We start from the raw sequence: 24,918 nt of genomic DNA on the forward strand, positions 1-24,918 counted from the left end.
CTTTTTTTAGCTTGATTTACCATAAAACATCTTAAAATGAATGCACAGATCCACAAAATTGCTAATTTGACCTTAATTGCAATCGTTATTCACATTGTGCATATCCTTTGCACTTTTCTCCCATTTGGCCAGAGTTTTTGTGGCTCAAATAAAACATGCCTGGCGGAGTAGACTTCATCTGAAAAATATTTTCATTATCTCTCCTCCTTGGCAATGGGCACTGCTGGAGTTATGCATTCTTTGGAGTCTGCTTTGAATAATGTCTGCACAAGGGTGTCGGAAACAACACAACTTGAAGATTACCAACCCTAAATTAGGAAGCTGCCCTTTCCTGTCAGTACAGACAAACTGCCAAGAATCATTGTAACCCATGTTTTTGATTTGCTAAAGAACAACACAGGATTAGGCCAACAGGGAAAACGGTTTAAAAGGTGTTTGTATTATTTGGGCTTTTTTTTTTCTTACAAAAACTTAGATTCTATTCTAATAATTTTCTACTTAATTTTCACATTTTTGATTTTATGCTGGACTGGTATAATAGCCCTGGGTGTACCCCATCTTCGCCAGAAAGTGGCTGGGATAGGCTCCAGCAACCCTGTGGGGCTGAACGGGATTAAGTGGGTTTGGATGCTACGTTGAATAGCAATGTGATGGTATATAATTGTCTGTGTTCCAGAAAACTGTGCATCATCTTAGGGAATAGACTACTGGGCATTCTTGAAAATTAAAGTTTATGTTCTGAGATTTAAGTAAGCAGGTGTTAAATGTATACCAGTTATTTATTCATTCATTCATTTATTTGTCTTATCTTGGTCAACGCCAAGTCCCTATATTCTGTCCCACCGTTAGTGGTCAATCTGGAAGTAATAACTGCAGCAGTTCCTTATTTGGCCACTAGAGAATGGCTCCCAAAAGCAGCAATTTTCCCATTTATTTACTCTGAAGTGAGCACCATAAAGGACTCCATTTTGTATGCATAAGTCCATTTAGTTATTTTCTAATAAAGGTTCATATTAAATACTTTTATCTTTGAAAGGATCAATCAAATATAGCTGCTCTTCCTTTTTGCATTTATCGTCATTATTGCATTCCCCTTATCTTTGACATTTTTAATGTTTGGCTGGAAAATTAAAAGTAACCTTTTTTGTATAGAAAACTCGTGTTGATGATAAACGGAATCGTTTTTAAGCTTTTAAATCACTTATTTAGGAGTGGCTGAATCAAAGGCGGAAGTGCAGACAGGAAGTTCCCATGCTTCACTTCACTCTTCACTTCCTGCATTACCGCGATAGTCATAATGGTCGTCCTGAAGGGAATCCCGTCAGTTTTATCCCCTGATCTGCTGTATGTTCTCGCTAAAATGGGACACGGGGATGAACTGGGTATGAGCCGCAGATACACACATGCATAGAGCTGCTCTTAAAAACAGTTGACAGCCTTTAAACACCGCGAGGCAGCAAGACACAAAAGGAAACTGGAAACCAGAAGCACAAGCAGCAGCAACGCTGTTTCACATTTGATAATAGTTTTTACTTTATGTTCAATCAGTAAATTAATAAATGTTCATGACATTTTTTTCACTTACTTTAGTGCTTGCAGATGCCAATTTTCCTGCATCTTCTGTTTGTGCTTGTGGTCCAAAAGAAATAAGAGCTGATGGTATGTGTGATATGAGCAAACTTTGAAATAATAAAAGTCTGCATGCCTTTGTTAAATTGATGCATGATCCTTCTGCAGGTTTGAAAATCCCACAACTTTTGGAGGCTATTTTAAAGTTGTTGCCACTTGATACGTATGTCCCCTGTCCGGTAAATGACAACCTGCCAAAACCACTGACTTTAAGTTCAAGTTTTACAATGTTTTAAGAAAATGTTGGCATGTTTTTCAGGCTGCCGTCATGGATCTGGTGGACACTGACAAACAAAAAGGTTTATCTGTACCTGTGTGGGAGATCTACTCCAATCTCCTGAGCCAGGCAGGCTCTAAGGTAATTCAGAACTGCCTGCACACTGAATCTCTTGATGTGAATAAATTATTCTAATTAAAAAATTTTAAACATACAGAGTCCTCTAGAGAAGGTGGAAAGATTTGCCTTTTATGAGCGTGCCAAAAAGTCATATGCCGTTGTGGCTACGGGGTATGTTTTTATTCCCCCCTTTCTTTTCTTTCTTTTTAAAAATGTCTGGCTTGTTTGTCAATAAAAGCTAGAACAAAACATGTAATTTGGAAAAAAAGTTAACAGGGAAAATGCGACAAAAAAAGTCAAATATTCTGTCAAACTGCTTTTCTTTTTCATGTAAATCAATCAATTTTATTTGAAAGATGGCCAAGTATAGTTTTAACTTTAACTAATTCCAAAATAAAATGTATTTATATGTTGTCTCAAATCAAAATCAGCCTAATAACAGTAGAAATACTCAAAAACACAGTGTACAAGTGAAACAATAAGCAGGAACTATGGCTGCAAGATAAAGTAAAATTAAAAAATCGTATTTTAACAGGAAAAGATAACAAAATATAAATAGAAGTAATTTCATTAGTGTTTGTATTTTAACTGATTTTTTCCCTTTTTTTTATCATAGGGAAACGGCTCTCTATGGGAACCTGATCCTGAAAAAAGGAGTCATTCCTGCTGAGTCTCTAGAGTGACAAACAACTTTGTTATTTTAGAGAAAATATTTTTGTTGATTTAAAAAAGTTTAGTTTAGTTTCTGATTTCTGTTGCCCGCAATAAATTCAGAAATTACAGTCACTGCTATTTATTTTTATATTTTTTGTCACATATTACTGATTTGTTGTTACCAGTTGTGGTCACTTGTTTGAAATTTTTTTTATCTTGAAATAATGAAAAACCAAATATAATATTTTTATTTTTTAGTGTTAATTGAAGAAACAATCATGTGGATTTTGATCATATTATTATTATTATTTATATATTTAAGGTTGGGGTTAAACATCCATCCGCTTTATTTCAGTTTGGGGTCACTGTGTTTCGGGTGAAGGCGGAGACAAGTCCCCGGTCCATCACAGAGTCACACACACACTCACACAGTCACACATAAGGGACTATTTGGAATTAACATATGAAGCATGTTTTTGGACTGTGGAAGGAAGCCGGAGAAAACCCCACATGCATAAGGGGGAACACGCAGAAAGGAGTCAGCCAAGATTCAAACCAGGCCCATCATGCTGTGAGGCGAGAGTGATGACCATTACACCACCATACATCCTGGGATAAACATCTATATAAAAATAATCCATTTGAGAGTTACAACTGTGATTAGCCAAAACTACCATATTTAAATTAATGTTCCTTATTTTAAGACTGCATTTTGTTGTAGCTGTTTTTTCAATGTTATTCAAGCCAAATATGTTCTGTATTTTTGTAAATCTGCAGACAATTACGTCAGTAAATGAAACATAATACCTTTGATTGTTATTAAATAAACTTTATTAACAAGAAATCAAATGAGCAGAACAGTTACCCATGTGTTTAGGGTAACTGTGTTATTTCCATGAATAAATTTGGATCTTCCTGAGTCTTTGCAAAATTAGCGGTGGTAGATGGCGTCCATGTCCTCCTCTGGCTCAGAGTGTCTTCTATGGACAGATGCGGCAGCAGGTTTGGTGTCCTCTTGATGAAGGGCTGGGATGAAGGTTTTTCGGTGGTAGACAGCGTCCATGTCCTCCTCTGGCTCAGTGTGTCTTCTCTGTGATGGCATATGTACAGGTGCAGCTGCAGGTTTGGTGTTCTTTTGATGAAGGGCTGGGATGAAGGTTTTTTTGTGGTAGACAGCATCCATGTCCTCCTCTGGCTCAGCGTGTCTTCTATGGACAGATGCGGCTGCAGGTTTGGTGTCCTCTTGATGAAGGGCTGGGAAGACGTTTTTTCTGTGGTAGACAGCGTCCATGTCCTCCTCTGGCTCAGCGTGTCTTCTCTGTGATGGCATATGTACAGGTGCAGCTGCAGGTTTGGTGTTCTTTTGATGAAGGGCTGGGATGAAGGTTTTTTTGTGGTAGACAGCATCCATGTCCTCCTCTGGCTCAGCGTGTCTTCTCTGTGATGGCATATGTACAGGTGCAGCTGCAGGTTTGGTGTTCTTTTGATGAAGGGCTGGGATGAAGGTTTTTTTGTGGTAGACAGCATCCATGTCCTCTTCTGGCTCAAGATGAACTGTTCTCTGATTTTGGTCCACATTTGTCTCTGGTCGATGAGATGCAGCATCCAGGTTGTTTTTAGCCACCAGTGGACCCAAGTGTCCGGCAGCCACCTCATTTTTCATTTTGTGGTAGATTTCATCCATGTCAGCTTCAGGTTTCTTCACAACAACGTCCCTAAAAACAGGGCGATCAATACCATCTTCATCCCCCACAGGTTTGAATTTGGCATCTCCCTGGAAAACCTTTATTGGAATGTTGGAGGGGGGATCCAATTTTTGGATTTGAACTATGTTGATCTCAGAAACTGAGGTGAGATGGAGCTCATCCAAGCCTTCTTTTGGCCTCACGGGCTGTTTGTCCAGTTCACCGTCTCTCACGCTTTTCCATATCCTCATTCTCGGGGCGACATCGTAATGAATCTTATCCATGTCTTCAGGAGGCTCCACCTCCACCCTCTGGGACGGTTCACCTTTATCATGTTTGAACCTAAAACAAGATTCATGCATTACCAGAATTTGTTTTTTTTCCACTGTAAGTTATTTACTTCTCATTTTGGGAAAATACAAATTTACATTGAAGTTTCCTGGAAGGCCTTTTCGGTACGCTTATCCTGAAAAGGAGCATAAATATTACACACTTCCATTACAAATACCATTCAAGGATCATAAAAACAAAATATTTTACTTTACTGGGAAACTGTTCTCCTAAAGAACCAAGAGTGTTATTAAAGTACACACCCAGGGCTTTGCTGCAGCACCAAGCAGCAACGAAACACCCAATACCAGGGAAATCCTGTGTGAAAAGAGGCTAGATTAAAGTTAAGACTTCCACCAAAACAAATAAACACAGAATATTTATCATTTTCTTTTTTTAACTCACCTAAACATTTTGCCGGTCTCTTCTGAGTTCAGTGTTTTCAGTCTAAATTCCACCTGCTCTGACAACGAAGGAGTGCTTTTCAACCTTTGCACCTGTTGTGCTTTCTTGACCTTTGTATCCTTTAAAAAGAATCCATGTGTAATACATAACCCTTTATGACGTCTGTATAAAATATAAAGGAAAAATGATTTAATCTTATAGGCCAGCACCTTTATCAACATTTTCAAGATGTATATCTTGTCAGGTTGAAGGAAAAGTGTTAATGAATAAAAAAATGAAATAAATAAGCAATTGGTATCAAATTATTCACATTAGTTATGAAAGTTTTTTTTAAAGGGTGAAAATGTCATAATTGTTATGCAACAGTTACCAAATATGGAGATTTTCTAAAAGAAAACGTTGCAACTATCCCCTGTGTGCAATAAAGTTTGAGACTAACAAACATAAAAATTTAAAAACTATAGCATACAAAAATAATTAAATATACAGTTGGTTGGGCATTTATCTCAGCTTAAAGGGCAGAAAATCTCAATGAAAAGTCTCTCAAAAAGCAAACAACAACCTGAGAAAAAAATATGGAAAACTAGTCCTAAACTGACATCATATGGTTATTCTGTATACCTACCAAATTGCACGGCTGCACGGTGGCGCAGTGGTTAGCGCTCTTGCCTCACAGCAAGAAGGCCCCTGGTTCAAGTCCCGGCTGGGGGACATGAAAAATACATCAATTGGGGACATTTCTGTGTGGAGTTTGCATGTTCTCCCTGTGCATGTGTGGGTTTTCTCCGGCTTCCTCCCACTGTCCAAAAACATGCTTCATAGGTGAATTGGCAACTCTAAATTGTCCGTGAGTGTGAGAGTGCATGGGTGTGTGATTGTGGACGTTCTACCCTGCGACAGACTGGCGACCTGTCCAGGGCATCCCCTGCCTACGCCCAAGTAGCCGGGATAGGCTCCGGCAGCCCCGTGACCCCGAAAGGGACAAAGCGGTACAGAAAATGGACCTACCAAATTAAACTCTTAAAACTTTGTACAAAACTATTAAAGTAAAAGTATTTTTAGGTATTGTAGATATTAAAGTGTAGTCTTTAGTCGATTATATTTGTCTTTCCCTCATTTGTTTTGGATCTATATTCTAATTTAAAGTAGCGCTTTTATTAACGTACAATAGATTTCAAATTCAGTACACCTGTAAGTGCATTTTTTGACAAAATAATCCTAACACAAGTACATATAAAATGTCACAAATTTAAAATTGTTGAGCTTGATATAAAAAGCCTTGTTTTGCAAATTAGATTTCATTTAGTCTTCTTTTCCTTTCGGCTTTTCCCCTCAGGGGTATCCACAGCTAATCAGCTTAGTTCTGATTCACATATTTGGTTTGGCACAGATTTGACGTCGGATGGCCCTTTCTGACACAACCCTCTGTATTTTATGGATCCGGGCTTGGGACCGGCACAATGAGGCCCTGGTTTGGGCCCCTCGTGGATACATAAACATTTATTTAATTTAACTCCTGAAATTAAGACAACACAGTGGCAAAGGACACGCATGTAGATGCCCAACCCTGCCAAAAAAATTGACCCCTTGCAACATATCATTGGTTTCTGAAATCCATAAAAGTCCCAGATACAGCAGGTGACCACATCTAACAAGAAAATGTTTTTTTATTTTACAGGAAAAAGTGGTAACTTCACATTTTGACAGTTGGTGTCATCCACATCTTCACTTAAAAAATCAAGAAATTCACAATCAGAAAGTAGATTTGAGACATGACTTTAAATTTAAAATCATAATGACTCAACAAGTTCATTTAAGCTGAAGTCATACTGTAAAACAGCACAACGAAATAAGGTTGTCAGTTAAATCTACAACATAGTTATAAGTCAGCATTTTTCATGCCAGCTCAGAGACCATGAAAGATTAAACTCGGCCTCAGTAGCATGATTGGATTTCAGAGTTTCATTGCTGTAAGGATTCATAGCAGTTATTATAATTTCAGTAACAATTTCTCACAAACAGTGGGATTCAACAGGCTGTTCAACAAAGCAGAAGGAGAGACAGCAGAGCCTTTCTGCTCTGTTAGAGGATGGCTCCACCATGTCTGCTGCTTATCTCCCCTCTATCAGATCCATATGTATGAGTCCAATATGACTTGTTGACGAGCCCCTTTCAGGTCACTAAATGGTCTGCTTCTTAATAGAGGATAAAGAATACCAGACATCCTAAAGGTTCTCTGTGAAATAAAAATGAGTGAATGAACATTTTAGTTTTTGAGTTTTTTCCTCCTTTTTGTAAGGATATACATCTATAAAAATATAGAAATTAACAAAACTTACAGTTCTCACACTTTTCCAGCAACTGGAAAAGAATGCCGCTTCATTGGGTTGCTTTTATGGATTGTTTTGTTCCGTACTATTTAAATAAAGTTTAATTTGATGTAGTTTAATCTGGTTATGAATAGCACATGATAATTTGTCAGTTAATAACTAAAAGCAAAATTCTTCTTTCTCATCTGACCTACAATTTATTCTGTTTGAGAAAAAAAATCAAAAGAAAGAAGCTCATGCAAAATATCACTTTAATGACTTTGTGACGTGCTCCATAGGCACGATGCAGATGTTGTAAGGATAATGTACTGCAGGCTGTCGGGGCTTGATAATTAATCAGAAGTTTAGTCTTATTTGCAATGTGCAAACCATGGACAAGTCTATTTTCCATCACAATGCATCTCATGCTTGCGTCCCTAATTACCAAGTTGAGGTGAGAGAATAAGACTAAATTTCTTGTCTGTAAAAATTAAAATCAGCATCAAGTCTTGATTTATAAGCATTTGGGGCATTAAAACATTCTCCAAATCTTGCATGTTGCGGCGGGGAATGACAAAGTTGATTATCTGATGAAACACTTGACTATCTGCATGTGTTTGGATTTGAAGATAGATGCATGTGTTGGCATTTATTAAAAGCATATGTTTAGACATACCCCAGATTAACACAGTAGATTAACATGCTGCTAAGAAATACAAATATAACCTTCTTCCAATTAAGGATGCAGGATTTGATTATCTGACTTTGGCCTATATCAGAATTTGTTGCTTTCAGCACAGCACCTGCAGAATTACTGTTATCAAATGACCTCCACTGGTGCAGGAACAAATCGAGAAAACAGTTTTTTCTCCATTTGACAATGGAGAGGAGACATCAGACTCCACACCAAATTTTCACACAACACTTTTGACTTTGAAATGGAACAAAAGCAGAGAAGTCACCTCAGCAACTAAAACAATCATCAATGCCATCATTAAATCCCATGAAGGTTGTTCTGAAACGCAGGGCTGCATTTGCGGCTAACCATCCTTCTGTCTTTGCACACAGCCTTCCGTCACATCCCCCACACACTCACAGTGTTTAGGAAAGCTGGGGTTTTCTAAATAACTAAAATTAACTCAATGCTCTACAATTAACTTAATTGATGCCTCACCAACATCAATTAAACTCCCATCAGACATGTAACGATGGATTAGAGCATGAATTACAGGTTTGGGAGAAGGACCTCCATGGAGGAACAGGCGCAAACATTTAATCTAGTATTTTTTGAGGACAATTCTTGCTAACAATCTTGAGTTTTCCTGAATGAATAGTTGGATTCAGAGAGGCAAAATAATAGTCTGGGTTTCCAGAGCCACCTGATTAGTTAGAGCTAGATGTAATACTGGAGACAGTTTTCCTTCAGTGATGATGCTGACGACAGATGGAGGCAGAAAAAGAGTTATGTAACTTATGAGATCATTGGAATCTCTGTTTGATGACTAAATATTCTGATTTTTTTCTGAAAGATGACCTAACTGTGTTATCTATTTAACCTAAAACAACCAGAACACCTCCTGCATTACATTACACCTTGTGCCACCCCTGGAAATAATATTTTAAGGATACTAATGAGAGGGAAAACTCCAACTCCATCTTTATCTGTGCCTTGTATATGAGCATGCTGTGCAACCTTCTCTTCCTTAGTCACACCCCTCATAAACACAGTAAACATGTGGAAGCTGTTAAAGTTAGCCTAATGGCTATTTACACTTTTTTTGCACTTCTCATTAAATCGATTTTCCACTTGAGGGGAGCTAATGTTTTGGAAAACTCTGTAAAGAGAAACACACTTCATGCCAACACTTGGCACATGTGGTTATGTTGGTAATTAAAAGATCTGCCAACAATCAAGAAAGCAGGGAACTGCAGAAACTCGACTGCTGACTTCTTTGCAAATGTTTCCTCGCGAAATGGCAATTTAAAAGAAATATTGCATAAATTGTTTACATGTTTCTAGTTTTTTTTTTTGTTTGTTTATGGCCCGGTTTTGAGAGCAGTTTGATAAAGCAAGCAGAATTATTTTAACCTCGGAAAGCTAAATGAATTAAGCGTTTTTACCTGGTGTTTCATGAATGGGGCAGGGATAATTTAGACTGAATTTAACCAAAAATATCAGGAAACTTGAACAAGTTTAAAAAAAAGCCACAATAAAAAGACATCTGCAGAAAAAGTAATCACTACCTTTAATCTTTATTTAGTTTTTTCACAGTGTTCTGTGTGCACAGATGAAGGTTTATACAAGCCACTTGCTATAATCAAGGTACGATCAATTTCATGTATTTGCGGACTGCAAAAATGAAGTCGTTTACTTGTGGGCGTTTTTTCAGTGGGTAAAACAGAAGAGTCAATTAGAATTTTAATCTGAATCTGATCATTCAATTATTTCTAAAAAGCAGCCAATGTGACCTAAAAATTGAATGAAAACGTTGGTGCACAGATATTTGTTTTTGAGGAATTTTAGAAGTTTGACCCCCCCCCCCCCCCCCCCTACAGACTGTTCTTTTCTTGATGCCACTGTCCACTTTAAAAATCTGATTTTTTTAGTTACAGAAAAAAAATTAAGCATTAACATTAGTAGCATGCTTGCAGCTTTTAGGCTACATGCACCATGCAGCCAAACCACATTTATAGCTTTAATATCTAAGTTTTGAAGGTTTTTGACTATTGGTGACAATTGCAACAACAAAAGTTCAAGAAAAAAAAAAAAAAACACATGAATCACAGATCACAAAGACACAGCAAGCTTTAGGCGACCCCCTCCCAAACCAGTCTGAATGCCTCCTCACTGGAGCCCGATGCAGTCTTGGCTGCCAGCTGGAGTACCCCCTAACCTTTAACCCCTGACCCCTAAACCCTTCGAATTCACCAGAACTGCCAGCTGAATGAACCCAGAGGGAAGTGTATTTGGAGAAACCCCAAGAGCACAGGTGTTAACAGGGAACACAGGTGTTGTACATTTTGTAGTTCTTGGAGACTCAGAAACCCTCTAAACAAATTGAACTCAAGGCCTCTTAGTTATGCTCCAAATCTGTGTGTCTGACTTTGCGCGTCTCAGATCCATCTGTCTTGATGCTCCACGTTTAAAGGGAAGATCACGCTGTTCTGTGATGGAAAGCTGTCTGCTACAGAAAGATCCAGTTACAAGAACACTGCGCTTTCATCATTATTGAAGAAACATGTGTCCACTTTGAGCAGTTTTGTCAACGGATGAAGGTTTTTAGGATCCCTGCCTTCAATAAACCTAAAACTTCACAGAGGTCTGGTCTGTTAGAACGTTCAAAGAAAACTTGCTTAGTGAGAATCTGATTTGAGAAAAAGGATCTATTTTTCTTAGTGACAAATTTTAAAACCCTAAAATTCAGATTCCCTCTTACAGACCAATTGCAATAAAAAATGTGGTTTTGGTGTTTTTAACATGCATTTTTCTCATGATATATAAAGAAAATTAATATTAAATTTACATTTCTAAGCATTTCTTAATTCAAATTGTTGTGAATCAGGAGCCGTCTAAAAAATGCAATTGGAAAAAGCAGTGACATTGGTCCTACAGTCAGCGGGATACAACCTCCCTGCTCTGCTCCTTTAGACGACTAAATTCATGTTTGTCTTTGTTTTCCTCGTCTGAGCTGGCTTCTGACTCAAAACTGTACAACAGGATTGCTCAGCAGGATAGCTCCAACCTAACACCAACAGTGACTGCCATTTTTGTTGCACTTTTAGTGTTAGGTTGGATTTGTGAGGGGCTGGAAGCCACTGGGAGATATTGTAAACGGAGGGTTGATGGAAAATGGGAAACTATGTCCTACAAAACGGAAAAGGTTTTTTTGATTTTGCCTAAAAATAAAAATAAATAAAAAATCATAATTAAAAGAGCAATGGGAATGTTTTTAAAATAGTTCAAAAGATTACAGGAGTGGGGAAAAAAAAGCTAGAGTGGATATTCATTTTAGTAATGTTCTAGTAATGTTTTATTGATATGTTCAGAGCATCATGAAAGAGTCCACTTTTAAAGTTTATTTAAACTTTCATCGCATCTCCCAAGTAAAAATCAAAAATATAACTTTAAGAAAAGCTGTTGGTGCACGAAATCGGACACAAAAATAAAAACTGTTAGTCATAATAGTCTTATTTTTAGATAACAAAAAGAATTTTGACATTTTCTATTAAAATATACATTTCCTAAATCTATTGTGCAGGATTTGCAGGTTTATGCATGAAGTGTTTTTAACAGGTATCAGATCTGTCTTTCATTCCCACAGATCATAAGTGAAACAACAGTACCATTTTGTATCCTTTTATTTGAAATGATGCAACATTTAAAGGCTATTAAGATATCCACTGATGGACTTTGTGTAAAAAGTTTTATTGAAATATTCCAACAAATTCTACTGGTTTGATGCGTTTCAATACGAATAATGAACTGCTTTTCAGGATATTTTTGCCATCTTCTCTTTGGTCAGAGGATGTAAAAATCGTATCTGTACACAGTAAGCAAATACAAAATCCTGAGCGTCACTTACTTTATGTCTCAGCCCTGTGTAGTCACCAGTCAAGCACTGTGCACCCTGACCCCAGCTCCCACACCCCACTTTGTTCCCACGCTGTGCCCTATAGAAGGTCTGGCTCCAACCTTTTCAAACTATAATTGCATACCTGCAGAATACAGACGACAGCAGAGTGAAGAGAGGCGCCGCATGAAAGAGGAAAGAGTTGCCATCTGTGATATGCAAGAACTCGTTGCCACTTTCTCATGTATCCAACCTGTATGTCAGAAAATGATATGTCTTTAAATCACTATTCTTATCATCTACTTATGATTTTTTTTTATATATTTTGATTTTTTTTTTAATAATCTCAATTACTGTGCCCAATTATTAATGTGTTGAAACAAGCACTAATAGAGTAAGCTTCCAAACCAAAAGAGGTTAATCAATTAACCACCTCGTTTACAAAACTGTAAAGAACTCAAATGTCAAACCGCTAAAATATGACCAAATTCAATATGGAGCAATCTTCCCTCCAAAAAATATATAAATAAGGAAAAATTCACAACAGAAAACAGAAAAAAATTGTCTGCAGTATCTGTCAAAGTAAAGAATTTAATAAAAGCATAATGTTTTGGGAATAACATTGAAAATAAATGTCTTCAACTCTGAACTGATGGAAGCATAGTTTTAAGAGCATCCACTATACTATAAAAGACCAGTGGGTAGAGTATACAAAAGTTTAACTGAACTAAGAGCAGCTTTTCTTTGAATAATTTCACTTGTAAAGAAGTCAAAAGTAGTTATCCAAATATCTAATTAAGTAAAAAAAATAACTTTTGAAAATTCTACTTAATAACAGTTTGGAGAGATCAGATATAAATCTTCAAACTAATGAGATCAGTCAAAAAACAAAACAAAATTACTGTGAAAATCTGTGTATTCTTTTAAAAGAAATGAAATTGTTCATTGAATACACAAAATAAACATATCCTTGCATACAGTCTTTGGCAACAACATGGCTAAGGAGCTCAATTAGCTTTAAAATTCCCAATACGCTGGTGTTTCAAAAAAATTCTTTTGGTTGACACATTTGATATTTAAACTTTTTTTTTTCCTTATTAAAGGCATCAAATATGTCTTATTGACTTTTTGTGTCAAATAAATGTTTTACTGCAACACAACAAGAATCCTAAAGTGCAGGTTCGTAGTCAGATTTGAACAGAATTTTGCAGGGACACTACTACAAAGCTAAATTATATAAGCAGGACAGTAAAAACATGAATACTGGTTCAGAATGAACCTTTACGCAGTCATCTGTCAAATACAACATTGTTCAATAGGACTATAGCTTAGAAACCAGCCTGGATTATTCTGCAGATCCTCAGCAACATACTCTTTGATAAAAAAAAATATTGGCAAACCTCTGCTTGTAAGTTTTTCTCAAAGAATTAATACATTATATATACTACGAAAAACATGCATGTTTGCATGAATTGGCGTTAAGGGGTTAAATTAAAGAATACTAATGATAATTTTTTATACTGTAAAAAAAACTATTTAAGGAGAACCTCACTTCTTGTAAGCGCCAGTGCACTTGGATTTCAACAACAGATGTAAAGGAGTTAAACGTCTCATTCTTCTGAAGTCAAAGTGAATTAAGATATCACAATAACTTCTACTCTAAATAAGACAGCCCGAGATAAATCTCACTAAAGAGGGTTGTTATTATCTTGTTGGTTTACATAGCCCTGTGAACTTCTCCCCGTGCAACAAGGTTTGCCAGAACGGGATCTTGCTAATGTCCCTCAAAATCATTCCCTGCTGGCCCAAAGGCAGGAAATGCTTCGCTTTCTTGAAAACCTCAAAGCAAATGATACATGCGGTGTGGTGCATTTGTGAGGATGTTTGTCCCCAGAACTTACACTGAACTGTCTGAAGTGGATTTCATAGTATCCGTCCTGGATGTGGTCACAGTCGCTCTGTCTCCTGTCAGTCTGTCTGTCGGCCCTGCAGTGGGAGCTTCTTTTCGCCACTTAACCTTTTCAAAAGTGGTCAACTAACTTCAGAGGGAAAAATGATTCCTGGGCTTATGAAGGTGTAAAGCACGTCAGTGAGAGTGAACATTGATTCCATAATGATGGTAAGGTCAGGCACACAAAATTTAAAGCGTCCAATAGACATTTGAGCAGGCTTTAGACTCATGCTTGTGAAAGCAGTTTAGCACAGAGGGGAAACAGCCCGAGGCCAGCAATAACAGAGTGGAACTGATTAGATGAGGAGAGAGACGCAGGGAAAAAGAAGGAAAAGGGAGGAAAAATGAGACCAGCACTGATAGCATCTTTTAAAACCACATAACTATATTAGACAGCTAAGGGCTCCACAATCTCACAGATGGTGATGTGTTTAAAATCTCACTTAAAATGCAAACAATAACAAAAAAGTGAGCTGAGAAAATATCTCAACCATTTAGAGTGGGAGTGGATTTTATTGACATAATTGGAATAACAATCACTCCCATTAGGTTTATTAAAATTCAACTAAAATATAGTGAAGTGAAAAAGAAACTGTTAGGTCACATGAATTCAGAAAAAATGTACGTTCAGTTTCCATAGTCAAAGTTTATACTGTAATTTGTAAAATATATTTTTTAGCTAATTTCATTTCACTCATTGGGATGAAGCAAAGATCAACTTGAAGCAAAGTTGTTCTTGATTTGAATCTTTTGAAAAGCTTTTATTTTGAGAGTTTGCATGTTCTTTTCTGGTGTTTTTTCCTCAAGCTTGGCTTCATCCATAGTTCTAAGACTTGCATGTCAAATTCTAGTTGGCATGATGTGTGAGCATGCATGGTTTTGTCTAGTTGGGCTGTGTTGATCTCTCCAGGATGTTCACAAGCCTGGATCAAAAGTTAGAGTTTTAAAGCATTTTGCTGGAGCCGTTGATCCAGTTGTTTCTGAATGGCAGTTAAAATAGGCTCCCACTCAAGTAGGTTCTACTTATATAAGATTTAGCAGATAGAAAATGAATCAACTAAAAAACATCTCATTGAGTTGTCCAAAAGGTATTTTTCATTTTCATTTCATTTGTTCATTCAGTTAAAGTTTGAAATCTTTTAGAGGAATAGGAATTCAGACCTACAGTCTGATCTTTTCTTATTTGCAATATCAGGAATTTTAACATGAAAAATGGGGTTTGTTAAATTCAACAAGCTTAAATTTCTGTATTTCTCTGACTGATAAATGTGAAAAGTGGGCTTTTGATAGTACTGTCTGAAACTACCCTATATCCCACACAACTATCCCAATTCTACATGAGCTTGCACTGTGCTGTAGTGGTTGTCGTTCTTACATCACAGCAAGAAGGTTCTGGTTCAAATCCCAGCTGGGACTTTTCTGTGTGGAGTTTGCATGCTCTCTGTGCATTTTTAGTTTTTTTCTGGGTACTTTGGTTTCCTTCCACAATCCAAAAACATTCTTTATAGTCAAATTGTTTTTTCTAAATTACCCATAGGTGTGTGTGGGGGGGCTGGTTTAGCTCGTGCTGGTTTGCGGCGCCTTCCGTCCGTGAAACCAGGGTTCAAATCCGGGCTGCCCCCTATTCCCTTCTCTGCTGCTGTGCCGGTCCCAAGCCCAGTTGGATTGAGAGGGTTGCATCAGGAAGGGCATCCTGCGTAAAAACATTGCCAAGTTGACCATGCGATTCATCCTCGAAGGGAGGGTTGTTTCGCTGTGGCGACCCCTGATGGGAGAAGCCGAAAGTGAAAGAAGAAGACCCATAGGTGTGTGTGAGTGTGTGGCCCTGCAACAGGTTGGCAACTTTTGCCCAACAGTCGCTAGGTTGGCTTCAGCAACCCTGTGACCCCGAAAGTGATTCAGCGGGTTCTGAAGATGGATGGGGATACCGGTATACTGTGTCACATGCAACACTACCTAAACCCAGGAAATGATGCTGCAGATATACTATGGAATTCCAGCAGGTTTTATAAACAATACCACCATCAATTTATCCTTTTTTAGAACCAGGTGAGTAATTATTGCATCATTGTTTCTGCAAACATAAAACTGTACAATTTATTATTATTATTTCAGTTGAAAAAGATTTGGTAGGAGGAAGATGGACTTCCATCTCAGAGGGGTGGAACGGGGGGGGGGGGGGGGGGGGGGGGCAGGTGCTTAGTTAGGAAGCAAACTTCTTATGTGGTTATTGTAGAAAATTGTTTTATTGTGTTTTATTGTACTGTCATCCATCAGAAGCCAAATTTTGGAATATTATACATTTTCAATATGCTATGCAGTACATTTTTGCACCAAGATCCACAAATGCTATTTAAAATTAGATTTTGTCACAGAACAAACACTTCAGATAACACTTACATTTGCTGTGCTTTTCTTTTTTTTTTAAAAAAAAGGGGTACCTGTATTCTTATTCACTTCATGCCTAATTGCACAAAAACTTCAAAGCAAAAGAGAAAGAAGGTAACAAGGGAAGTGCATTCCGTGTTAGAGTGAAAAGGCACCGGGCAAAAGGAAGTTAAACTTTGGAACTTATTTACCTTGGTTGGTGTGGCAATATTATGTAAATAGTCATGTCACCTTCAACGCCCCAAGACAAGGACGCAAACATTGTGTTTTCTGAAGTTTCAAAAGTCAAGCAAACACTCTGTAGATGCAGGGTGTTGGAGCGTCCTCACACGGCCTAAAAACGCTGAGAGGAAAGGAGCCACGCCTTCAGAAAATATAAAAAGAGGGAACTCATCCTCTCCTCTCTTCCCTTGTCACCTCTCCTCGACATGGATATAAGGAACACTAAAGCAGCACCCCAATAGCTCATCTCCATCTTCTCTGTGTCCAGAGAAGGCAACCATTGTGTGCCTGCTCCTCTTTCCCCAAGTCAGTTCCCTATTGAAGCTCTGAAAAGACCTTTGAGGGGCCCTGTTTTTGGCTGTGCAGCTCACCTGCAGAGTGGAAACTATGGGTCCATTCTGAAGCCCAGCAGCTGCCAGGGCAGAGAGGCTGGCACCCAGTGGGAGAGAGAATAGTGGCTGCAGAGCCTTTCAATATGAAGCCACTTAGTAACAGAAGGCATGTGCCAAGCCCGCAAAAGGCAGAGTGAAGAGTCACCCTCTGGAGTTCAACAAATTTTAGAGAAGAATCAGATCCATCTCCTTTTTAACTTGTCTTTTGCAACCTATCCATGCTAGATTTTGTCTATTTTTTAAATTAAATGCATCTAAGTTGGGTTTTTAAATAAACACATCTGGGAGGAAGAAGAGCAAAAACGACCATAACAAAATCCAATCATTCGTTTAAACTAACAATTTCCATGTCTTGTATGACAGACCTCTGAAACTGATCGTAGAAGATGCAGACCTGACGTCTTTACATCTCAAAGCCCCCCTTTTCTTTTTGGTCAGCAGGCTAGGTCCCACACTGGTGCTAATTTACGATGCTCTCACAGCAATTTCCACAGTCAGAGAAGTTCAATTGTGTTTTCCAGCTCATTAAGCTTCAGCACCACAAAGCTTTCATCTTCTCCTTCATCTACTCCATTCCCCCCGCTTCTCTCTTCACGCATCTCCCTCCCTCCGTCCTGTTGTACACTAAACTGCTCCTTTGACACACATTTAAAAAAAATTAAGTTGCACTTAAAATGGGTTTCCTTATCTAAGCAATCTAGCCTCTCCCTGCATTTACTTTTGGTTAGGTTTGACCTTGTGTTTTGGTCATTTCTTCCTCACAGAGAGGAATTAATGGAAGTTTATTCAGAGGCCTCCTCTGTGCCCTTATAAAGCATCGTGAGATGACGTAGAAGCAATTGTAATCCCAGAAGAGAAGAAGAGACAGACTTGTTCAAACTGCCACTACATAGAGATTATGCAGTTTAAAAAAAGTTATTAACTTTTATCAAAAACCAAACAACATAAGATATTTTTATTTTATCCCCAACAAATATTCTTGTATGTACAAAAACAGAAAAGCCTTTTAAGGAAAGAGCAAAAAGTAAATAAAAGCTGTGTGACACGGCCTAGAAGTACAGCAAAATGGCCAAAAGCAAGGCATGAAAACCTAATTTGTCCTGCACTTCACTTACATTGAAATTATAAAAATCAAATTTTTAGATATTTAATTTAGAAAATTTCATAAACTCTCCAGTAATTTGTATTATTTTGGTGAAACAAATAATCAATAATTACAATAAAAAGTTTATAACTAAACAAACCAAGTAAACGACAGCAGTTACGGTTAATGGTTCTGTCATTTTTAAATAGCTGTTCCTCTGAGCTGTCAAAACTGATCATAAAAAAGTAAATTTGACCAATGCTTGGGACGTTACTTTATAAACTATATCCCAGGTTTAATCGAAGTACGTTGTAAATACTATAAAAAAAACAATGAGAAATAGCCTGGCCTTTGATTTCAAAGTAGAAAATACACATTAGACAAAAAGAATAAATAGATTTTTTTCATCCAATATTAAAGCACAAAGATGTTACTCATGTAAGAATTTCAGAACAATTTTAAGGATTTTATTCAACCTTTTGTTTAACCTTTAATATATTGAATTGACACCCAAACAGGATTTTGTGAACTACTTAAATCAGGTGTTTAAATCAGGTGTATTTATGTTGTGTATTTTAAGTGAGTGCATGCCAAAGGTGTGTTTCAGTGTCCTCTCACTTTTATTCCTACCTTGTCATTGCTCTGATGACGACGTTTTCTGTCAAATGATAACAAAGAGGCTTCAGTCCCACAGACCTGACATCCCCAGCCTGTATTCATTGGGCACTCTCCAGCATCCTCTCTGTCACCATTGTCCTCCCTGAGAAAACCTCAGGGTTCATCTCTGCTGTCAGCACTGCTCCAGCACTCACTCAAACTCCTGGCTTGGTCCATAGAGGGTGTCTGGTTCCATTTGTTCCCCCTCCATTTCTCCCAAAATACAACAATACAGCCACAACATCTTAATGATCACCTGTTAACACCACAGGTCCCTGTCAGCCAAATAATTCCACTGATCTCAGTCAAACACCATGTGGGATGCGCCTTCCTGTCATCAGATCTAATGTCTTACACACAAAATACACGGAGGCATAATAATCCACTGTCTGCTCACCTGTCAACACTTTCCCCTGACAGCCCGCTCAGTGAGCATATCAAATGAAAAGCACTTAACAAATCAGCAAACTGGGAAACAATTACAAAGGTTTCACGTCTCATCTGTCACATGACTCTCAAGGGTTGGGTGATAAAGGAGCAAAACTGCTGATAAATCAACTTGATGAAACCTGTTTAATTCTATGAAACCAAGAGCTAAATATATTGATTTATATTCATTAATTCATTTGCAAGTAAATATAAAAGATTCTAAACAACAAAGCTTATACAAAAACAGTAACAAAAAATTAATAATTATTTTTGTTTCTGAGCCCACCCCTTGTGCTTTTCATTACATCAGCATAACACTCATCATAAACAAAGTAACAATATTTTTGTATAATTATCACCGCCATCTTGTTTACATCATCACCCTCCCCATACTCCGACATACTAATCACACAATGTTTTGAAAATGGGAATGGGAATTGTGTTTATATCTCAGATCATTTCATGTTCACCCCACGCACAGACAAACAAAACCCTTTGGGAGTTATTCACACCAGAGGCAGTTTGAAGTGACTGTCTCACAACACAAAACTGAATTTTTAGATCTGCCTCTGTCAGAAAGCATGCAAATATGAGTAAGATTTTGAACAAACAATACATTTTGACAAATTGAAACTGAAAATGTTACATTTTTGAGTAGAAATAAAACTAACATGATCTTTTCTTTAAGTAAGAATTCCCTTAAATTAGATTCAGTAAGATTTGTTTTTCCAGCTTTTATTACAAAAAAATTTAAAACAACATTTTCTAAAAAATACTTTTTCTCTTGAACATATGTGTTTCCTTTTTTTTATCAATACCAATGGGTATTCGGGAAGAAGGAGAACTGGGGAAAAAGGAATGGCAAAAGTCGGTAATGTAATATGAATTATTAAAAGTTTTGGTAAGAATTTATTAAAAATGTTGTGATATAAAAGTAATACCAGGCCTGAAAGATAAGAGTCTATGTTAGGAATCAAACTTGGGCAAAACTATTCAAAGACCTATTAAAAAAGGCACTTTTTGGAAATTAAACAAGCTTTTAAGAACTAAATATGTCTTTATTCCACTTCTCACTGACTTATTCTCCCTTCCCGGACGTCACCTGATGTTTGTTGAAAGACCCCTATCAAGCATGAACGAGGCAGGTTCTCCCTTGAACATTTTTGACTAGCAAACCTGTGAAATGTTAAACATATTAATGGAGGAGTGCATCAGGGAAGTATAGTAAGCCAAAGCTCAAGGTGACATCTTAAAAAATGAACTTATCTACAACCTAAATATGCATCTGTGTAACTTACTCACTTGTTGACACCTGTTCAGCGCCCATTCTGATGCGTGAAGCTTGATGTTATGTGAGGCATGGAAGAGGAAGGCACTTAATGCAAGCATGTAATAATAGTTCTGCATAAACTTTAATGGAGTGGCTGTCATGACACTAAGTTGCAGAAATGTAATGAGAGTGGCGTGTTGTTGCAGTTCCCTTCACCTTCACATCAGATAAGAAGACTCCACATCGAAGACCTCAGGCCTCATCCTTTTCAGCTGGATGGCATGACTGGGCCTGAGCAATACAAAACCAAAGCCAAGTCATCAAGAAAGGCCTGTTTTCTCATTTAAGAAATGATTGTAACACCAACATCAATCAACCTGACTAATACTTTGACACTACAAGTGGTATATGGTATGTTTAAATGAATAGAGCATATTTACTGTGATGGAATTTTAATTAATTGAAAGAACCATCCAACATTCACAGACATTTTAAGAAACCAGTGTTGGGAAGTCCACTTACAGACAGAATATTGTTCTGTTTCCACCGACAAGCGACCTAGATCCTTTACATTTTTACCACAGTACAGGTTCCCTAATGTGAGGTCAAAACTGTCTATCAGACCTGACATCAGTCCCTTCCCCAAAGTTTGCAAACAATCACTATAAGCTCCGCCAGATTGGATGAAAGATAAAGATTTACAAAGCCTGCTTCAACAAGCCTCAATTGAAAGAAACTGTATTTTAAGAGACCAAAACTCTAAAACCTGTTGACTATCGATCTAAACATTTACTGAAAGGTGAGCCAATATCTTGCACAAAAATCGAATGCATTCTTTAGTGTAGTGCAGCCTCTGTCCTGCGAATCGGTATAAATTTCCCCAACCCTAATCTTGTCCTTCTTGCCATCTCCTGCTTATTGAAGCAAAGCTCAAAAGCTCCAATGGAGGAGAAACAGAAGCTTTACAGACAGCCCTTAACATCCTGTCAAACAGACAGCGAGAGTAGTAATATTTGCAGTAAGTAGAGGAGAATGTAATGTTACACTAAATTACAGCCAATGAAAGCTTGTATGGTTACCCAGCAATCTATCACTGTCACGCAGACAGGGAGAGGGGGAGGCAGAGCAGACAGGCGCCAGGCGCAGCAGGATCAAAGCAAGAACATACCTCAGGGAGAGAAATGGTTAACTCCATTTAACCAATTGTCCTGCAGACAGACAGAAAGCCAGGCAGTCGGTGTATTCCTGCAGGCTCAGCAGAAGAAGAGAAAAACTCACATATTTGGTTTCACTGGAGATAATTTAATTTGAGGAGCTGCAGAAAGTATTTGGAAGACGGTTTTCACAGCCTTTAGTGCAAACATTGAAAACACTGAAAGGCTGAAATTTGGCGATGGAAAAAGTGATTAAACACCACAACACATTTCAAATATTAGTAGCTCCTAAGACAAGTGTAAATGAAAATTTGATTGGCTATGATAATAAAATGTACTGCCATCTAATTCAGTGAAGTCCCACAACAGAGTCAGCTGTTTTTGCACTACAATTTTCATTCAACTGTCTAAACTAAGAACTTCTTTATTTTTTTTGCACTAAAATCATTTTTTCAGTGTAACAAATCTCATTCAGTTTTTATGAAATTATTTTTTAAAACACCCACCAAAGTAATATTCAAGAATTGAGCCATAATCTTTATGTCATTCTTATTTTTTTCTGAAAATTGTATTTGATTTTGCATTGAAAATGAAAAAAAAGGGGGGGGGGCGTTTTGAACCAAAAACACAAATAAAGGCAGAAATATGACTAAAAAAATGGCCTGAAAGGGAAACACCTATCAGTCCACTGATTCTATGTTCAAATGAAAACAATATGGAACCTTAAGGTAATGGAAAGCAGTTCCCCTTTCAAGTCGCTATCTTCGGTGATCCGCAGCTGATGAGAGCTTTACATCGGTCCAAAAAAACAAAAAAACGGAGAAACCAAACTGCTGTCATTTGAGCGCTGACCTATCAGAAGACACAACAGCACAGTCACGTGGAAACATCTGAGGTCTCGTAGGCTCGTAGGCAAGCGGAAAGATGAGAAATGACCCCATGGCACTTCACTGGAGCAGACAAGCCCGTGCGTAAAACTTGAAGCTTATTACGCAGCTGCGTAACATCAAGGGGTTCTGGGAACATCTCACCTGCACGACCACAAGCGAACACCCAACAACTCTTAGCGGCAAGAGCTGCAAGAAAATTGATTGTATGGCACCGCCAGTTGTGCGTTATGAATTGCGCGCAGGGATCACCGCCCTCGGCTGCTGAGCGTCAATCACCGGAAGACGAGGCCACTGGTGGAGTCGGACACGACAACCTGAACCTGCCATCCTTGAGAAGATGTAAAAGTAAAGGTTCCGACCTGCCTTTCAGCGTGGAGTCCCTCATCTCGGACAGTAGGAGCTCACCAGAGCCCGATTCAGGACGCGTCCGGGCGGAGGAGACCAAGTGCGCGTCACCGAACGGAGCTCATCGCTCCAAGTCGGAGGCGGCGGACCTCAGCGAGGACACGAGCGCTTGGTTTCAAGGTTCTTACGCATCCTCCATAAGTGAGAACAGAAGACTTTAAGTATTTTAATTATATAAAAACAGTTTTACTTCATTTAAGGTTTTCTTTTTTCTTTTCACTATGATTATATGATTTAAAAACAGAGGCCTTAGTTTAATGCAGAAAATGTTATTAGTATATAGCTTTGTTTCATTATTTAACTCCAAAAATTGAAAAAGAATCATTAATGTTAGAAAAATACTTATTTTAAAAGAATTAAATGACTTTTTGAGCAACAGTACAAAAGATGATTGTATTTTTTTCTCCGTTTTGCGCAACATAAACATCTTAATGTATAGTAGTAAGGCTAAAAATAAAGTCCCTCAAGAAAAAATTATGCATCTATTTCCAGGACTTCCCAGCCCGACTCCATGCAATCTACGGAAACACAAGAACAACAGGAAGCCCAGAACTCCCTTCACAACTTCTCAGCTGCTTTCCCTGGAAAGGAAGTTCCGTCAGAAACAGTACCTCTCCATCGCGGAGAGAGCGGAGTTCTCCAGCTCCTTGAACCTCACAGAGACTCAGGTCAAAATCTGGTTCCAGAACCGCAGAGCCAAAGCCAAGAGACTGCAGGAGGCCGAACTGGAGAAGCTAAAACTGGCTGCCAAGCCGCTTTTGCCGGCCTTCGCCTTTCCTCTTCCCCTGAGCGCATCCATGGGCGCACCGGCCCTGTACGGGGCTCTGAGTGGCCCGCGGCCCGCCTTACCGGTACCAGGACTATTCAGTGGACCTTATGGGATGTACTACTTATCTTAAATATAAAACCCTGAGCTGCTTATTGAAAGAGTTGCCTTCAAGCTGTCATTATAATGCAAACTGGCATGGATCAATTTGTTGTTTTGAACTTTTCAATTGATGAACAACTGAAGTGTTTTTTGCTCTTGTTTTTTTTTTTTTTTTTTACAAAAACTATTGTTAACAGAAATTCTATATATTCAGTTTTACAGGAAAAATATTAATGCTATAATGCAATTTGTAAATTTGGGTCTTTGCTTACTTGGATTATGTGAGCCTTTTTATAGCAGACAGAGGCAGCTCTTCCATTCCTTCTTTGTCTTATTCCTAAAAGATGACTTTGAGATTTAGGAAGTTTGAACTCCCAATAGATCATTCTCAGATGTAATTAAATAACTTTTTTTTTCAGAGACCTTAGAAAAAGTTTAAACTTCTAGTGGGTCGTCTAGGTGTTAAAACACATTATTTAAAGGCACTTTTAAATACTTTTTTGACCAAAAAATAGAAAATGAAATTATTCTAACACAGAAGTGCTTATTTTAACATGACAGAACTGAAATGGATTCAAAAACTAATTAAGAAACACAGTTGGCCTAAATGGTGAATATTAATCTTTGGTAAGAGAAATCTTGAAAATGGTTTTACTTCACTCATTATTTTTGTGTAAGCATTCTTTCGTATAAAAGACTTTTACAAGTTAGACAAAAAAACGCTTAATGCAATTATCTTTTTTGGAACGTATGCATTTAAACATTTTAAAATTAAAGAGCTTTTTAGTGCCTTTAACCAGCTGCTGTGATGAAAACAGTCCTAATGAAATGGGATTTTCTTTCCTTAAAACCCCCACAAAGCAGTTCAAGTTTGAGCTTTCAAGCGCTGCAAAGAGATTTGACTGTGAACAAGAAGGTCTTTGGTGAATGTAAAAGTGTCCAAAGCTCACCATTTGTTCACAACTTTTCACAGAATTTTTATATTTTCAGCCTCACAATTTTGAATCTGCTATATTGTTTGCTTCCATAAACGGTTGCAGCACTTCGTTTGACTAACGTTTAACACAGGGTCCATTTAAGTACATTCAAAAGTGCTATACATGACTACAACACAACTCTGTAATTACTGAACATTGTTTTTGATTTTTAAAAAAGGGAAAACTTGTTTTTTACTATTATTACAGTTAATTATATAAAATTTGACATCACCTATTCTTCTCTGTTTTTTCAAGAAGTGTTCATATGGTGGACTTAACATTCTTTTGTCAAACTTTCTATCACAAATGAA

General features: G+C 37.7%; 3 protein-coding genes and 1 long non-coding RNA gene across 6 annotated transcripts; 2 read left to right on the forward strand and 2 right to left on the reverse strand.

The window, feature by feature from the left end:
- The first annotated feature begins 1,187 nt into the window (after positions 1–1,187).
- Positions 1,188–3,469, forward strand: fuom (fucose mutarotase). 2 transcript variants are annotated; one of them, XM_004077174.5, is made up of 6 exons: positions 1,195–1,382; positions 1,591–1,659; positions 1,738–1,808; positions 1,889–1,987; positions 2,064–2,137; positions 2,583–2,748. In XM_004077174.5, the coding sequence occupies exons 1-6, from the start codon at positions 1,298–1,300 to the stop codon at positions 2,647–2,649; spliced, it is 465 nt and encodes a 154-aa protein (XP_004077222.1). In that variant the 5' UTR covers positions 1,195–1,297; the 3' UTR covers positions 2,650–2,748. The 2 variants fall into 2 exon arrangements, with proteins under 2 accessions (XP_011482803.1, XP_004077222.1); XM_011484501.4 differs by lacking the exon at positions 2,064–2,137 and having other exon boundaries at positions 1,188–1,382; positions 2,583–3,469.
- si:ch211-217g15.3 (uncharacterized) lies at positions 3,429–12,160 on the reverse strand. The gene is made up of 5 exons (XM_011484502.4): positions 12,066–12,160; positions 5,041–5,202; positions 4,899–4,953; positions 4,734–4,771; positions 3,429–4,647 (listed from the first exon to the last, which is right to left on the reverse strand). The coding sequence occupies exons 2-5, from the start codon at positions 5,046–5,048 to the stop codon at positions 3,552–3,554; spliced, it is 1,197 nt and encodes a 398-aa protein (XP_011482804.3). The 5' UTR covers positions 5,049–5,202; positions 12,066–12,160; the 3' UTR covers positions 3,429–3,551.
- A 3,242-nt stretch (positions 12,161–15,402) lies between these two features.
- LOC144984157 (uncharacterized) lies at positions 15,403–21,615 on the reverse strand. The gene is made up of 3 exons (XR_013647832.1): positions 21,482–21,615; positions 20,530–20,604; positions 15,403–15,564 (listed from the first exon to the last, which is right to left on the reverse strand). It is a non-coding gene; the product is annotated as an uncharacterized LOC144984157 (long non-coding RNA).
- On the forward strand, positions 21,487–24,842 carry msx3 (muscle segment homeobox 3). Of its 2 annotated transcripts, none has more exons than XM_004077176.4 (2): positions 21,487–22,903; positions 23,255–24,842. In XM_004077176.4, exons 1-2 carry the CDS (start codon positions 22,585–22,587, stop codon positions 23,659–23,661), a joined length of 726 nt encoding a protein of 241 aa, XP_004077224.1. In that variant the 5' UTR covers positions 21,487–22,584; the 3' UTR covers positions 23,662–24,842. The 2 variants fall into 2 exon arrangements, with proteins under 2 accessions (XP_004077224.1, XP_011482809.1); XM_011484507.4 differs by having other exon boundaries at positions 21,487–22,882.
- Positions 24,843–24,918: the final 76 nt, after the last annotated feature.

Source organism: Oryzias latipes, chromosome 15 (genome assembly GCF_053564925.1).
Source record: "Oryzias latipes strain Hd-rR chromosome 15, Olatipes_Hd-rR_3.1".
Taxonomy (NCBI): domain Eukaryota; kingdom Metazoa; phylum Chordata; class Actinopteri; order Beloniformes; family Adrianichthyidae; genus Oryzias; species Oryzias latipes.